General features: G+C 32.9%; 2 protein-coding genes and 1 long non-coding RNA gene across 4 annotated transcripts; 2 read left to right on the top strand and 1 right to left on the bottom strand.

Moving 5' to 3' along the window:
• Positions 1 to 1,052: 1,052 nt before the first annotated feature.
• On the top strand, positions 1,053 to 4,626 carry LOC129310942 (probable small nuclear ribonucleoprotein F). 2 transcript variants are annotated; one of them, XM_054952841.1, is made up of 5 exons: positions 1,053 to 1,208; positions 1,810 to 1,897; positions 2,018 to 2,049; positions 3,523 to 3,577; positions 4,158 to 4,626. In XM_054952841.1, exons 1-4 carry the CDS (start codon positions 1,203 to 1,205, stop codon positions 3,571 to 3,573), a joined length of 177 nt encoding a protein of 58 aa, XP_054808816.1. In that variant the 5' UTR covers positions 1,053 to 1,202; the 3' UTR covers positions 3,574 to 3,577; positions 4,158 to 4,626. The 2 variants fall into 2 exon arrangements, with proteins under 2 accessions (XP_054808816.1, XP_054808815.1); XM_054952840.1 differs by having other exon boundaries at positions 3,463 to 3,577.
• Positions 4,627 to 6,503: 1,877 nt separating this feature from the next.
• Positions 6,504 to 12,280, bottom strand: LOC129312139 (uncharacterized). The gene is given in 4 exon segments (XM_054954743.1): positions 6,504 to 7,652; positions 7,654 to 8,704; positions 9,693 to 10,487; positions 11,478 to 12,280. Coding segments are annotated over 3 exon segments (2,766 nt in total). The 5' UTR covers positions 10,452 to 10,487; positions 11,478 to 12,280; the 3' UTR covers positions 6,504 to 6,696.
• A 2,454-nt stretch (positions 12,281 to 14,734) lies between these two features.
• Positions 14,735 to 16,342, top strand: LOC129310564 (uncharacterized). The gene is made up of 3 exons (XR_008593137.1): positions 14,735 to 14,912; positions 15,575 to 15,640; positions 16,189 to 16,342. It is a non-coding gene; the product is annotated as an uncharacterized LOC129310564 (long non-coding RNA).
• Positions 16,343 to 16,622: the final 280 nt, after the last annotated feature.

The raw sequence follows: 16,622 nt of genomic DNA, 5'->3' as shown, positions 1-16,622 counted from the left end.
GCTAACTACTTAATGGCAAGAGAATTGGTTTTACAGGATACGTGAGACTCATAATTATGGATTTAGGAAGAGTTGTTTTGCTTGCAAAAAGCTAAGAGTTTATTGAGAAATATCACATTTAAAGTTCTTTACTTAAGAGTTTAGAAATTTTTTTGTTGTATCATTTTCTTTCATTTAGTACTCTGATATCATATTGAAAGTAAATAAAATTTATGAATAATTCATATTACTTGCCTCTTTAGGTTGAAGAAAAGTTTAAAAACAAATAATGTTTGAGTTTATACAATATATAGCTCTGAATAACCAAATAAAAAATACAAGAAAGATAAAAATATATTAATATTTATTTCTTATTTTCAACATTCTTTCACATCTAGTTTCCTTTACCTTCTGTCTTTCTATTTTTTTTTTAATTTTGAAAGTCTCAATTTTAAGTTTGATCCCTTTAATCTTCTTAAAATTGTAAAGATGGTTGAAAAAATGATTTTCTTAGATAAATCTGCTAAATTTCTAAGGCACCTTATTTTGTTATTCAGTCTTCATTTCAAATGCGATAATGACGGCATGGATATGATAAAACTTGTTTGATTTTTTTAAATTCATGGCCATTATAATCTTTTGAAAATATAAATATATATTAAATAAAATTTTTACACGTACCAAACATAATTTTAATCACACCTCCACTCCACTTTTACTTTCATAAAAAACTATCAAATGAATTTTGACTTATTTATATAATTCTATTATCAATCTTTGGCACATATATTATTCTAAAAAAATCAAACTATCAAACAAGCTTTGAAAGATAATACAATAATTATTACATTTGGTTAGTTATTTATCATATTCATATTTCAAGATATTTTTTATTATTATCCCATGAAAAATAACAATGACATGGCTGATTTGTTGATTGGCATGGATCTCACCATGTATATTAAAAATTAAAAAGTATCATTTAAATCATGTGAATGCAATCAGTTATCTTATTCGATGGGTAATATCTTATTTACCCAAAAATAAAAATAAATAAGTATCTCACGCGTCACAAAATTATATCACACAATACAATATTGTTCACTATTCAGACGCGCGTGAAGACTGAGGAGTACCGATGAACCTCCCACAATCAAAACCCTCGGCAGCGGCGGGCCTCCTCAAGTCGACCAAGCGTAGCCGCTGCGTTGTCCTCCACTCTAATGGCTGTGAGTATCTTCTTACTTTCTCTAAGTTCCTAAGTAGCAAATGTTATTTTCGATTGAGTCAACCTGGAAAGATATTTGAAGCACCCTTTCCAACAATATATTCTGGTCGACATCCCCCTCTGGTGCCATCCCGTTTGGCTGAGTCTTGGATTCTATGGAGGCTTTGATCTTGGCCTTTGCATTTTCTGTTGGTCGGGCTCGTGATGTTTATAAAAAATTGCGCCACGGAAAATTTCGTCAACTACCCCTAAATATTAACACGTCTTGGTTGTACATGTCTAGTTTCGTCTTAGGTTTGTCATATTTTGAATTTTTGACACGTGTCATCGGCTGCTAGCACAGTTTGTGAATAGAACCCAAGTTTTCTTTGTTCAGACATTCTTCAAGTATTTTCATTGTTCGATTTGTATGCTGAAAATGCCAATGAACTGGGAGCTTATATGGTACCAGCGACCAGCCTCGGTTTTTAATATTGAGTTGAACAGGATGTCATATTGCATTTATGAATTTATTTTATTTCTTCTTGGATTCATTTACTCGGAATGATATTATTCTACTTTCTTTGCGTTCTAATTGCTTTTTTTTTTCTTGCAAACTGCAGACCATACCAGTTAATCCCAAGCCTTTCCTGAATAATTTGACTGGGAAGCCTGTTATAGTAAAATTAAAGTGGGGAATGGAGTATAAGGGTATGGTCCTTGCCAGATGGTGTAATGATTTACCTGTTCCATCGCAAATAAAATTATGGTTCAGGATTTATTCATTGGATCTAATACTTAATGTATTTTAATCTTCATTTTGGTTTTCAGGTGTTTCGGTTGATTCCTATATGAACTTGCAGGTACATTTTTCAAAGAGTGTATATGAACTACTTTACATGGCTTTTGGCTGATTCTACTGTTGTACCTCAAAGAGTCTTATAAAATTATTTTCTTTTAAGCTTTGTCTTCGTTAAATTGTATGCAAACTAGATTTTTGTTGGTGGTTTACAATTGCGTGATAGAAACTTTTTGACCAAAGGATATATATTGGTTTGAGTTTGGGTGGGAAATTCAAAATTCAGATTCTAATACTAAAAAATGGAGAGAGGAGATAAAATAAAAATAATAAAGACAGAATAGATGCATGGAACCCAATGCAAGCTGGACTGTTTATGTGGCTTGGGAATCATAAATCATAGAGAGTTGCCGGGTTCATGCCTTATGAATGGTATAGATTGTACGAGATTTTATAGATATATATTATACAAATAAAGGCATGTTCGTATTATCCTTTCCATATTGTTTTACTGCATGAGGCTGGAACTAAATCAATATGGATACATGTAATACGTCCAAAAAGTATAATATGTGGGGTCTAACGGTCTAAGGTACTGGAACAGTGGGGTATATTATATTAAAGGCTAAAATGCACCTTCCCCTACATCGGTGGGGAAAAGTTTATTCCAAAAATTCCAGACGAAGTAAAAATATTGAAATACGACAAATTTTAACAAATGTTCTTATGTGATGTTCATGTATTTAGAGGAAAAATATGGTTTAGTCAGTTCAAGTTCAGTTTTGCAAATCTATGTGATGATTTCATTTATTTCTGAGCCTGGAGTTTAGGGTTTGACTGAGGTCTGAGCATGTGAACTATCTTGAGTTCGTATCTTGTTTTTTACTCTTTTTCTTTTAGTATTGAGTTTAAAGTATAAGATAAGTCAATTTAATGGTTTTGAACTTAATGCACTGTAGTTGTGACCAAGACAAAGTGTATTATACCTTCTTAAAATGTGCTAATTGCATGAGAAAAAAAGTTGAAGTTCACCGCCTATTAACGCTTTAACTGTTTATGAAAGTTTAGGGGGTACTCTGCAAGTTTGAACTTGGACTAAATTTGTAATTAGGGTAAACATGAATGCATAGAGCCTTTTTTTACCCAATATGAAATATTCAAAAGAGGTGCTGAAGATTTAATAAAATTTGTGGAATCTGTAACAAAAGTGGAAATTAAGATTAAAATTAGTTATTTTAAACTTTGATTTTTGCTCAAAACCCTACTGATAGTGTCATGGTGACTTTAATATGATCTCATGCATACAGTTTGCAAATACAGACCCAATAGCATGTTGTACTCGGCATATTAGTGCTGTGTAGTTTAACAGTATAGTTGCTTATTCTTTGCCCGTTCCAACTAACCAAATTTTTGGAAACGTGAAATAAAGACTACGAAGGTCCATAGTAATTTAAACGTTTTTGTTCGATTGTGACAGATTAAAACTAGAGTTCAGCTTTCAACATTTTTTTTCCCGATGTGTAAACGTATTTGCCAGCTTGCCAACACAGAAGAGTACATAGAGGGCCAGTTCACTGGAAATTTTTAATCAGGTACCTATCCTTATCGTGCTATTTTCAAGTGGCTTTCGTGTTTTGCTAGCGAGCATAGATAAAATCTTTTGGTGTTGTAAATAATGAAACGTCTCGGACTGAGTGCTGCCCCTCTCTGCTTTGATGCCATGCAATTTGTCTTCTAAATCTTGTTCTGTGTTAATCAGAACCAAGTTATCTTTGCCTTGAAGGCTGTCAATCTGATTCCATGTTGTTTAGAACCATGATCATATATCCTCTTACCGTAATTCCCCTCATTATTGCAGTTCTATGATTAAATATTTAACGATTAAAGGTTTAGGAAATGCAGTTATAGGTTGACCAAATATAAAGTTTAGATAGAGCGAGGTTCTCGAAAGAAAATGTGAGACAGATTGTCGTGTTGTGCCAAAACTCTTTTAGAGAGCATGGGCATTTTGGTATTACCTGTCTTTGGGATGTAAATAAAAGACGTCAAACTCCGGTATCTGTAAACCAAATACATGAATTCCGGCAATGTATATACTGGACCCTTTTAAAAGGGTCAGATTGACTGATTACCAGAAGTAGTCAAGTCTTGTTTCATTATTTTTATTTCTAGATGCAACGATGTTCTCTACCTACGCGGAGTACCAGAGGATGAAGAAATCGAAGATGCTGAACAAGATTAGAAGGACCAAAGTGCATAGTTGCCATCTTACCCTCAATCAAATGCTGCATTGTTTGTACTTGATCAATGACGCCCTTCTGTGAATTGGGTGACTACGAACAACTTGTCCATGTACGGCGGGTAAATCTCATGTCAGTTAACAAATTCTTTAACCACTCAAATTCTTTAGCTATATCTGCTAATGCTGTAAACACTAATTAACCATCCATGTTTTTTTAGTTGTGCGAAATTTAGTCTAGAGCTAGGTGTTGATATCATTTATCCAGAAAAGGCATGACTAACATCACATCTTATCTTTTGTGAAGTCCATGAAATTACTGTTACTTCTACAGTTCTTACTGTTTTTTCTACAGTAATACATATTCTCTCCCTTGAAAAATGTGAAGTATTTTTTGATGGATTGGACTGTTATGCAGTTTTTACTAGGATTGTCATCAATTAATGTGTGTGTTTTTTTAAATGCTTGTAATAAATAATATTTTATACTTATTTTTAAGTAAAATATCCTACTAAATAAAGATTCAATTAAAAATGTTTTAAATTTTTGAGTGGAGGAAATATGTATGTATTTGTACTGTTTTATCCTTTCTCACAAAGAAACCAAAAAAAAAAAAACTTCAATGCATGCTCTTAAAGAAATAAGGATCAACACAACATATTATATTATTTTTTTATTGTTTACAAGTATTTTTTTTATTAATGACAATTCTTTTTTAAGAGAGTGGGACACTAAATATGTATATCTCTTCTAGCAGGAATTTAAATTTTGTTTTACCACATTACAATCCCCATTGGTAATATCTTATTATTTGTATTCTTTATTTAATTAATTTTTCAATCCACTCTTACGCAAAATTTATTATAGTGAAAAAGAAATACATCATAAATAAAAAAAGAATTATATACAAGTCTTATGACAATTAATTACTCACAAATTCATTGGCAACTAAGCTTTGAAGAATGACAAAATATTATGTTGGCATTTTCCTAAATTCAATTGTCAATGAATTTGAGAATAATTAATTATCTTGAGTAAGTCATAAAAAAATTTTTCCTTAAAATAAATCTTTCAAACCATTTAAAGTGTCCTGTTAAAGGAAGCTTTACAAAAGAAGAATAACAGTTAAAAATTAGTGCAATTAGTCAGCACGTGCAGCACCAGATTAAAGAGATTCAAGTGTAAGAATCTTCATGAAATCTCATGAAAATTTGGTAATCATTAAAAAATTGGACGGAAAATAATGCCTTTATGCCCTGTGTTCCCAATAATCTCAGTTGATTGCATTTCATCAACTGTCAACGATAAGAGATTTGCCTCAGTCCTTTCTTCGTGCAATTTGACATCTTTGCATAGTGAAGCGGGTGGTGGTGCTGAACGTATTTTGTCTTGTCAGCTAATGTTAATCGAAACATGTAAGAGAAGTAGAGAACTATATAACTGGAAGGTAAAAATGGCTTCATACAAACCTCAACTCCTCAGAGGAAGTAAATGATGCGCAGGTTTCAGCTTCACAGCACATTTCAACAAATTTTTTTCTCAACTATATAATTTGTACGGTGAACTTAAACAGACAGATGGATATGTTACCTTCCAGACTGGTACAAGAGACCGAACCATTTGGACATCTGATCGGGCTTGTGAGAGGGACCAATGCAATTTAAACTGCTGATTAAGAATCTCTTTCAAACCAAATTATTTCAATAACTTCAGTAAAACAACCACTCATTAGATAAACGTATTATTTAAGTGAATATGTTTGGGTTAACATAAGATAACCATCTACAGAAGCATCACCCTCCAGTTCACAAGTGCTTTGACGTTTAGTGCAATGAGCCTCGTGATTTGATGAAGCATCCAGTTCACTAGGAAGTTGCCACATCCAATCACATGAGACCTAACAAGGTTTAGTCAAGATCCTCATGCATGGTCCAGATGGTAAAGAATTTAATCTATAAATTATAAGGTCATGAGTTTAAATTCTACTGTCGATATGAAAACCTTATTAATGAATGATATGCAAATATTTGCATAAGTGCTTTTTATGCCTAGAAACATGCCCTAATCCTGTTAAACTTTTGAGACCCAATTCACCTGAACCTATTTTGCAATATATATATATATATATATATCTTCATACCTATGTCCTATAGCATATAGGTTGGATTGATGATTAAGATTATTGTGTGCAGATAGAGCCATACAGGGCTGTTTATAATTTTCGTCTAGGAGCCTAAAAATGAACTTCAGATAAGACAATATTAAGAAGTTTATCTCCATCATCAAGGTGACATGTTATAACATTGTGAGAGCACAAAAAATTACCATCAACAAACTGAGGTCTTGTCAGCATTCTTCTAAGTATGGCAAAATTCTATACAATATGTAAAGATCACTCAGGTATTGTTACCAAAAGTCCAAACTAACGCGATCATAGGTGCCTTTAAAATTTAAAGTATTAAATGGAACATTCTAATGCAGAGCCTTGTTAATATCCTGGTTAACATCACTATCTCCATTCAAGTGCTTCTCTTGCATTGAACCTGCAGAAGAACCGCCACTTGAACTTTGACGATGCATTGTTGTTTTGACTCTGGTACGTGCCTTCCGGCATGGACTGAATGGGGCTTTTGGAGTCTGCACTTCCTTCTTTTTCTGTTTTCTCTGCACATACAATAACTCATTTTCCATAGATTCCAAGGCTCTAACTGTCAATGGTCGGTTTCTTGTGCTCTGCCTCCTGGGATTTATATCAGCACCACCATCACCAGATATTCCTACAGGCTTTTGTATTTGCTCATGAGCATCACATGTAAAATTTGCATCGTTTAGCTTCAGGCGCTCCTCATCTTCCTCCATCATTTCACCATTTTCAGACTCAGGTGGAAGCTGGTGTGAGCTCAAGTTGATCAGTGGCTGTGATTCACATTTTTCAACTTCAGTGCAAGACATGCCCGGGCCACGGCAATCTTTGTTGAGAATGCTTCCTTTGTTGTCCTCTTCCATAACTTCAACAGAAAAGGCAATTAAGCACGCGGTTTCCTGGCTGTCTTCAGGAAGGCATGATGGTTGACTAAGTCCCGGTTTTTCAGATTTTGAGTCTTCTGAAGAGATCTCAAGGATACGGCTTGTCTCAGCCTTAGCACAAGCAGTCAATCTTCTACGTTTGATGGGAGGAGCCGCATGAGTTGAATGGCCAGATCTTGCTCTCCGACTGAATTGCTGCTTTACAGTCTTCTTAAGTTGCTTATCATCAGACACACTGATCTTTTGACTTTGACGCCTTTCCTCAATTTTGTGATCATTATTATTCATGCTATCACATGCCCCCTTTCTGTTGATAGATTCACCATCAGATGTGTCCCTATGGCAATTAACACTACTGCTATTATTTTTGTCATCTAATGGCGTAATAGCCTCCTTTTCACCAGGAGGAAGAAGAATCAGACAAGATCCCATCCACCTCTCTTGAAAGAGCAGTCATCTTCTTAGAAGCGCCTTTGAATTCAACTGGTACACATCTCAGTTCTCTAGATAACTTTCCACAGTGAACCGAACTAGTATCAACAACTGTGAACTTCGACAGCTTTTGGCTTATGCTATCAAATGTACCTTTCCTACGGTTTGCTTCACCCAAATGTTTGTCCCCCTTATCAGCCTTACCAGCAGCTTTTACCTCAATTTCACCCCCTGCATGGCCAGCTGAGTCACTTTCTTTTCCTCTCACTTGAATTGTTTGCAGGGAAGTTATTTTGAATCCAGGAGGTAAAGATCTCAGTTCCCTCAAATCAGATGACTTCCCCCCATGCTTTAAACTGGTATCAACAACTGTGAACTTCATGTGATCCGTTTTGAAAGAAGAAACTCGGGGTTTGAGGTAACAATGGCGATAACTATCAGATTGATCATCTTTATCCGATGCCCTTTCCGAAATCCATCCATCTTCTTCATTGCAGCTTCCGACTTTACCTTCTTCAAATTCAAGCTCAAGAAGATTTGGTTCAGATACTACTTTGCTCAATACATCACTGACAGAATCAAAGTAATGATCACCTTTCACAAGTTTTCTCCTCGAGAATTTTTTGACACCAGGGATAAGAAAAACCAGATAATCCCTGGAGCTTACAAAGCCTGGATTGTTGTTGGGTTGCTCAGAGTGCCAACCTCTGGCCAATAAGCGGGGCCAAACAGCTTCCCAAAAGAGATCGTTACTTTTGGCTTTGCTTAGCCGAAATCCTCCAGTCAAATATTTCATTATATCACTGGGTTCAAGGGAAGACCAAGCCTTGCTAGTTGGTGCACAAGGATGAATTGAAAACGATGGGTTGCTCTTAGGAGGTTCTGCAGCAAGGCTAGTAAGGTCTGCTTTATCCTTACCAATACCTACTACTTCCACAAGAGTGCTCAGTCCAACAGTAGACTTCAAAGAAAAGATGTAGTCTTGGAGTGAAGCTCTGCCCTCAGCATATGGCTTAGAAACCTGATTAGAGAAGAAAAATGAGAATTGAAGGACCGGGAAAAAAAAAACATTCTTCCATGCGAAAATTATTTTATTCTGTACTGCCAAATAATCATTGTTGCTGAGGTACAAAGTATATAAAGTTTAAGAAATAGCATCCTTGGTAAAGTTTGGTTAAGTATTCATTTTTCAAGATTAATAATAGCATTATAGGAATAGGAAATGCAAACTAGAAAACAACTCCAATCAAACAAACATGAGACCAAAACAAAATTAACACTGAAACCTCAAAGGTGAGGGTGTGTGTTCTCATTCTCACTCAAATATCCATAAAATAAGTCAATGTGTTCCTTAATTTCTGGCACAAGGGATTGAAACATTTGTACTGGAAGAGTCAGTGATTCACGCAGGAAATTTCAGATCCTTTAATTTAAAGGTTTATGATGACAATTTCATTCAAGAAAGTTAAAAAATGATGCATCACAGCTAGAAGTACTTTTGGCTTTTCAAGGTGCCAAAAAACAATTTAGAAATCATCTTTCCAAGTTTTAATCCCTCAGTCAAGCAACAGTATACAATTTAAGCCCAATTAAAAATTCATGAACAGAATAAACTAGGACTTTCCATATCACAATGCACAAGTATATCTCTTAAGCAGGGATTAGATTTCCCTCAGATGATATGTGACCCCTTATTTCTGATGGCCTGTATTCTACTACATAGTCAATCACCCATGAATAATCAACAGGCAATAATCATAGCACACAAAGGCCAGATTGGTGCTACCTAAAGTATCATTTAATCATCAAAATTACATGGAAGACCCATATCCCTATTCCTCAAGGTCAGCTAGAAGGTTGAAGATTTCCAGAAGGAGAATGAAAGAAATTGCAACATCATATAATGCAGAGATACAGACTTGGCTAATGATTAAGTAACAAAAATAAACATATTGCAGTTCATTAATTACATTGGACACAATGGGTTTAATGATAGCACAGCTGAATACCTGCAGCAATGTGTCTCGAACTTGCTCTGAAACCTTTGAATTTAAGCGAGACAATAGTTCATGTTGCCTCCATCCAGTAAAAAGCTTCTGGCCTGTCATACATTTTCTACCTTTTACCTTTCTACAATCTGACCATCTTCTATGTTCATCAGATTTATAAAACTTTCCATAATAAAATGACAGTATTTCCCCCATTCGTTTGTTCTCTAAAAACCTCTTTATCTGAATGAAATTCTTTCCAAATATAAACAAGCCAAGGAGAAAACTTCTAATGTCAGCATTGCTCCAGGAATTATTCAGTTTGCCGGGAGCTGATCCATAAGCTTTGCCTTGACCTTGTTGACAGGACTTTTTTGCTTCTGTTGTCACAGGTTTAAAAGTGATTGACCTGAATTCCTTTTCATTGTCTGATGTAATATTTGGTTTCACATCACTTGTTTCTGCCGGTCCAAGTACATTAACAGCACCATCATTGTTTCTAAAATGTTCCTGACCTTTGTTTCTACCATCCTTCACTTCATTATCAATCCATATGAGAGGGACAGGCAAACCCATAGCAAATGAAAGAGACATGTCATTCACAACTTCTGAATCAGCAGGATTCATCAGAAGTTTAAATCGTTCTGATTCAGGTGTCATGGAAGGAATTTCCACTTGATATTCATCACCAAGTCGAGGATTCAGCTGTGGGGCTCCAACTATGTCATTTATATCAGGAGAACTAGGAGGATTTGACTGTATATTACATTCATACTCCATGCAATTATTATCACAATTGACACAAACTAACTCCATCTGCAAAGAAACAGAGAAATAAAAAGAACGGACAATAAACTCAATCAATGCCTAAAAAGACAATATTATGAAGAATATGAAGATAATGTAATCAGGACATTATTCAACCATAATTTCCATGAGGGAGCCCCATGTTACTCATCAGCTATTTTACTCAGAAACACGTATGTACAAGCATCATAATAATAGGATATGTCTAGTTTTTATAACCACTAGTATTCTAATTTTAATATGCACTTTACTTTTTTAATAAAATTGATCAAACCTATATATATGCAGATTAGCCATAAAAAAAGGTATTGGATCTTTCTCTTTGCTTTTACCACCAATTTTTTAGTACTGACACATTTCTTTAATAATCAGATACTCTCCACAAACTGCATGAACAGCTTATTCAGCTTTAATGAAAACTATAAATCTCCAATAAAATGCGAGTGGATTTAAGAGATACTAATAGAGAAGAGGCTGTTTGCCCTTTGCACAAGCAGTACATACAAGTTAACTGAAACTGACATTTTTTTCATACAAAGTATTTCATAAACAGGACCTTGAACGGTTATTATTGTAGAAAAATTCAATTTGAAATTTGAACTTCCTTTAAAGTCCTGATGCTTTACATCTGATTTCATTGAAAATAGCCATCTAGCTAATGGTTGAAATGAGTTTCAAGAATCCCCCCCACCCCCCAAATCAAGGGTGGGAGAACGTAGAGATTGTGTACTTTATACATTTACTAAATAATTTTAATTCCAAACAAAGCCAAAACCTGAGATGCTGAAACTGTCAGATTTTCTCCAAGCAACAGAAAGAAGCTATTAATTGGGAAAGGAATCCTTCAATAATAATAAAAAAAAAACCACAAAGAAAAATAGAAAACAGAGTGTTTTTGTGTGTTAAGGTTAATAAGGTCCCAGTTCAAACGAGAACCATTGCTAATGCCACAAAGCATCAGAATTCTGAACAATGGCTGGGTAAAACTAAAGTACTTACATAAAACCCTATAAATTTACTTTGCCAGGGAAAGCAAAGGCAGCCTGTCTACTCTCTAGTCTCCACTCCTCCTTGAAGAGAACATTCTTCACTGCATAAAGCAGCTTCGGAACAAGCATACCATACAAAGAACACTATGTATGCGATCTCAGTAGAAAATACCCTCCCTGTGGAAACAGCATGACGGGGGAAATTGCCAACTAACTCATAATAAACCCCAGATCCATTTCTACCCAACTTCATAATCAAAGTTAACGATGTTGTATACAAATCGACACAGAACAATCAGAGTTAGACGTGCAGCCGAGGAAAAAATAAAAGCAGAAACGGAGACCAGAAAACAACAAGCACATTGGTATGAAGATTGAGTAAGCCACGGAATTACAACCATACAGCACACAATTAATCGATATACTGTGAACCCAAAAATGTTGAAAGATCTTTCTTTGAGTTCTTCGATATTATACACCCACGAACTATATAATCCAGAGAAACAGCACGAGGACATGTATTGGACAAGATAGAGAGCGTTAATAGGATTGATGAAAGGGGAAGATAATATCAGCTAACAACCATGGAAGAGTTAACATCAAAGGGTAACGCAAAAGGAGAAACGTGAAAAAAATGGGTGCTTTGTATTTTGAGCTGATTTGCATATCTTATCAAACTTGGGCATCAAACGCATTAAAGCAAGCGTGAAAAACTATTATGTAAGATGGAAGCTGAAAGAGTAGAATGAAGAGAAAAAGAACCTGTTGAAAAAGAGCTGACTTTAATGGCTGAACATAAGGGTGAATTCGCGGGGCATTATATGGGAGAGAGAGGTGAGCAAGAAAAACACTCGTATCTGCATTTTTAAACACGCCGAGTTGCCTTAAACAACTGAATCGGCCGAGTTCTTGAAGGCGAGTGGAGTTGACGTGATTGCAAGTCGTCCGAGTAATTCTGGTGATTAAAAGTTACAAGAAAAATACTCCCCTTCCCGAAATCATAACACATCGTTGAAGGAATAATGTTTTTTATCATTACCCTTCAAATAAAAGAAGAATTGAAATTTTTATAATTTTAAAATTATATTAAATAAAAGATATTTTTAAAAATTTATATTTTTGTCTCAAAAATGTAAATTTATAAAGTGAAATTGTTAAACTTTATTATTATACATAATTTTATTTTAAATTGTATTATAATTCAAAACAGAGAGCATGGCTTAGAGTTGAACGGTTGATATTTATGAAAAATTATCTCCTCTCCAGTACGTACATTGAATGAATCAATGTAGGCGTAGTATGTTATTGTTATAATGTAGGCGTAGTATGTTATTGTTATATTAAAAATTTAAAGGAATTAATACCAAAAAAAAAAATCAAAGAATCGGAATTAGTTTAATTTAAACAAGTTTGAATGGTATTTAAGTTCAAATTCTAGGCCAAAATATTATTCTTGAATTAACTCCAAAATGTAGGTTAAAATGCGGATTTGAAATAATTTATTCTGTGGATAAAAAAAGATTTTATTCAAAATCTAATATGAAAATATGATATAATGACGGCAATAAAAATAATATTGAATCAAATGTGCCTTTAATCAATACAGCTATTAGCTTAAAAGGATCACATCACGTACCAATAATTCTTTTCAATAATTTTATCTACTACTTATTACTCTTTCCTTAATAAATAACGAGTATATAGTACATTTGACGAACCAGCTTATAAGTTGATTTAGTGCTTGGTAAAGATCTGATCTCGTCATATATATTATACAGATAACGTGATGCAAACAGCTGATCTAGTATTTGTTACGTTATTATGAAATTTATACTTACCGATAAGTATCGTCACGTGCAATACATAGACGACATTTAACAATACGAATTTGGCGTTGAGCTTGTCTATTGGCTTATGTGCACTGTATAACACATCATCCCCATGCGCTTCCTATTCTATATGTACACTATTTAAGTTTTAAAACTCTATTTGAATGTAAATAATTTATCCCATTTTATCTACGGAAAAATTGGCCCGTTGGCCCCCAAAAAAAATCAGTGCTCGGAAAATATGAAATAATTTTTAAAATTAGGAAGATTATCGATTTACATCAATATATAAGAGATTTATTATTAAAAATTTATAAAAAATTTATCATTAATATACAATGATGTATCATTAAAAAATATAATAAACTAACCACAATGTAGAATATAATAAATATTGAATTGTTTGTTTAATTTGGTTCTATAATATGAACTATATTTGCAAAACTTTCTTTATTTATTAGTTCATTCTAGCATATTTTATCATAATTAAGAAAAAGCTTACTTCCTCCGGTTTTATTTATTAGACAAACACTTTTATTCTATTTGTAATTCACGTCTTTAATTTTTATAATAAATTCCTCCTTCTTATCCTTCGTTAAATATTGAAGAGAGAAAATATAATCTTAAAATATGTTTATTTAATATAAACAAATTTGATAACTTTTCAAATTTTTAAACAAGGTTAATGAGATTTAAAATTTTCATTGATTCTAATAAAACATGTTAAAAATGATTTATAAATAGGATTAGAAGAGTAATTCTCATTAACTCTGTTTAAAAATTCTATAATTTTTTTAATTTTACCCCAATTAAATATGCATGTTTTAAAATAAAATAAATATAATTTAATAATTTCATGGCATTTAATGGGGAGTAGGGACAAAAGAATAAAGATAGATATAATTAATAATTATTGAGATATACCATAAATAAAATCAAAACAAATACCCTCTCTATCCTAGAATTATGACCAAAGAAGTGTAGAGCTAAAATATAGTTATGTTTATTTTTTTTAGTATTATTTTTCTTCTTAATCATACCAGATTATCAACAAATTTTTTTAATATCCTAAATGTAACATCCTGATTTTTTATATAATAAAGAAATTGTGGAATTTAGGTTTTGAGAAAAAAAAATGATAATAATAGGAATTTATATTATTTGAGGTTATTTAGAAATAATATTATGGTTAGGTATTTAATTATGAATTTAAAAATTTAAATTTAAAATCACATAAGAAATATTTAGTTAAGATATAATACATAAATAATTTTTTTTATGTATGTGTTAAAAAAAAGAGAAGGTAGAAGGAACAAAAAAAAAGGGGGTGGAAGGTTGTTGTTTCTAAGTCCCACATTGGTTAGATGAGGGAAGAGAAGAGATGCCTTCATGTATAAAAAGGAGGGGTGTGTGCATTAGGAAGCATGAGAGGCTAAGATGCAATTTAGAGAAAATTGCAACTTTTGGCCCAAAGGTTTGAATAATTAAATTCAAACCTATAGTTTTTTTTAATATAATTTTGGGACTCACAATCCCATTTTTATATTATTTTTCTCTCTTCCTCTCACGTTGCTCGGCGTGTTCTCGCAAGGGGGGATTATTTTCTTTTTCTTCAGGTATGTTCTAACTTTCCTGTTTAGATTAGCATTTAAAAATTTATTTAATTATAAAATTAATTTTATAGTTATTTTCTAAATAATATTAGCTTTCTAGTGATATAATTATTTTGTAGGATAGAGTAAATATTTTGATTAGGATTTTTCTATAGGATAATTAATCTGATGATATGATGGATTAAAATAATAGGTTAAAATTCTTAGGGATATAAAAAATATTATAGAATATTTTTTTAAGGTTGAAACTCATGTTTAAGAATTTTTGAGTTAAATCTAGATCTATATGGTTGAATTTATGTGGAATCTGAGACGTAGGGATAAACCTATGATTATTAAATATTTATCTAAGTATGAATAGGTATTTTTGAGGTTATAGAAAGGTGATTTGAGGCTTCAGGATAATTCTAAAAATTTAATTTATTTTTGGATGAATTTTTAGAATATAGAAGGATGAAATTGTGATACTAGAAGTGAATTGAGGATAAAAAAAATAGTTCATTAGGGTACGAGAATTTTAGAAAAGAATTTGGAAAGTTAAATGAGGCATAAATCTTAAATTAGTGTTAATATGGACTATAGATCTAAGACTTTCTAACTCTTTAAATTAAAGTTATTTATTTTAATGTAAAATTAATATATAGTATTGTGAAATAATTATGTAGATTATATTGACAAAGATAGCGGTGAAAAAGGAGTTGTGAAGGGGAACTTGTTATTCAAGACACAAGGTAACCATTATTAATGTGTTGTGATGAGTGTGTTTGTGAATGGTTATGTGTTGTTTTGTTGTTTGGAAAAATTATGAATTATTGAAAATAAATACTGTATATACTTGTTTGAAATTATTGCCAAGTGGGTTAAAATTTATTTTTGTTTATCATGATGAGATATTATTGTTCGGATATATTCCTGTTTGGATATTTGAATGATGCATGACTTGTCAGGGTATTTTAATGTATGGTGTTAATGGGAATTTCTGTTCGGTTAATTATTACCACGTGGTAAGCCCTCATTGGACCCAATGAGTGGCGTGTCGCTTGGTCCAACTCACCTTTGGCCGGGTGATTTGGCGTCCGAGCATGCCGAAAGGAGGATATAAGGTGCAGTCATGCAAATTAAATACTTGTTCGGTTTGTTTGAAAGTATTGTTCGGTTAAATGTTTTGTGTGCCCACTTAGCAATCGCATGATTAGTTACATCCGCATGCATCATTACATATTAATTTTTGGTTACTGGGACTTTTAAGTCTCATTCCCCGTGGTTAATATTTTTACAGGAGCGAGTCCGGCCGAGAAAGCACCAGAGGTGTAACTGTGGTGTATGAGACACCATCTTTTATGTTGCCTCTTATTTTAGATTATACAATGTATCTTGTGCCAACTTAGGACATATCTTCTTTGTGAAGCATGTAAACTCTAATCCTTTTTATTAAAAGTATTTATATGACTAAGAGGATTATGTCTGTCCCTCTTGATTTATGATCTGATTTGAATAACATGCTATGAGGATCATGTCTGTCCCTCATGGTTCTAATTATTTTTTTTAGATATTTTAAGACCTGTGGTATATTGTCTTGGATGTATCGTGGTAGAAATTTTTCTACCATGATAAGGGTTCAATGAAAAAAAAATAAAAAAAAAGGATTTGTTGAATTAATAACTTGTGAAAAATCGGTCTGTAAATTTGAGGGTATTACACTAAACACATTTT

This window comes from Prosopis cineraria, unplaced genomic scaffold, assembly GCF_029017545.1.
Source record: "Prosopis cineraria cultivar Desert tree isolate PC_DT_omini unplaced genomic scaffold, ASM2901754v1 PC5, whole genome shotgun sequence".
NCBI classification, from domain to species: domain Eukaryota; kingdom Viridiplantae; phylum Streptophyta; class Magnoliopsida; order Fabales; family Fabaceae; genus Prosopis; species Prosopis cineraria.
Note: the sequence above shows the minus strand (reverse complement) of the source record. Positions and strands in the feature narration are given on the sequence as shown.

What these genes read in the sequence shown, in the direction of transcription:
- LOC129310942 (XM_054952840.1), top strand. An exon ending in GTGGGGAATGGAGTATAAGG is followed by an intron (nt 1,898 to 2,017) that starts GTATGGTCCTTG and finishes TTTGGTTTTCAG; the next exon opens with GTGTTTCGGTTGATTCCTAT. An exon ending in ATTCCTATATGAACTTGCAG is followed by an intron (nt 2,050 to 3,462) that starts GTACATTTTTCA and finishes CGATTGTGACAG; the next exon opens with ATTAAAACTAGAGTTCAGCT.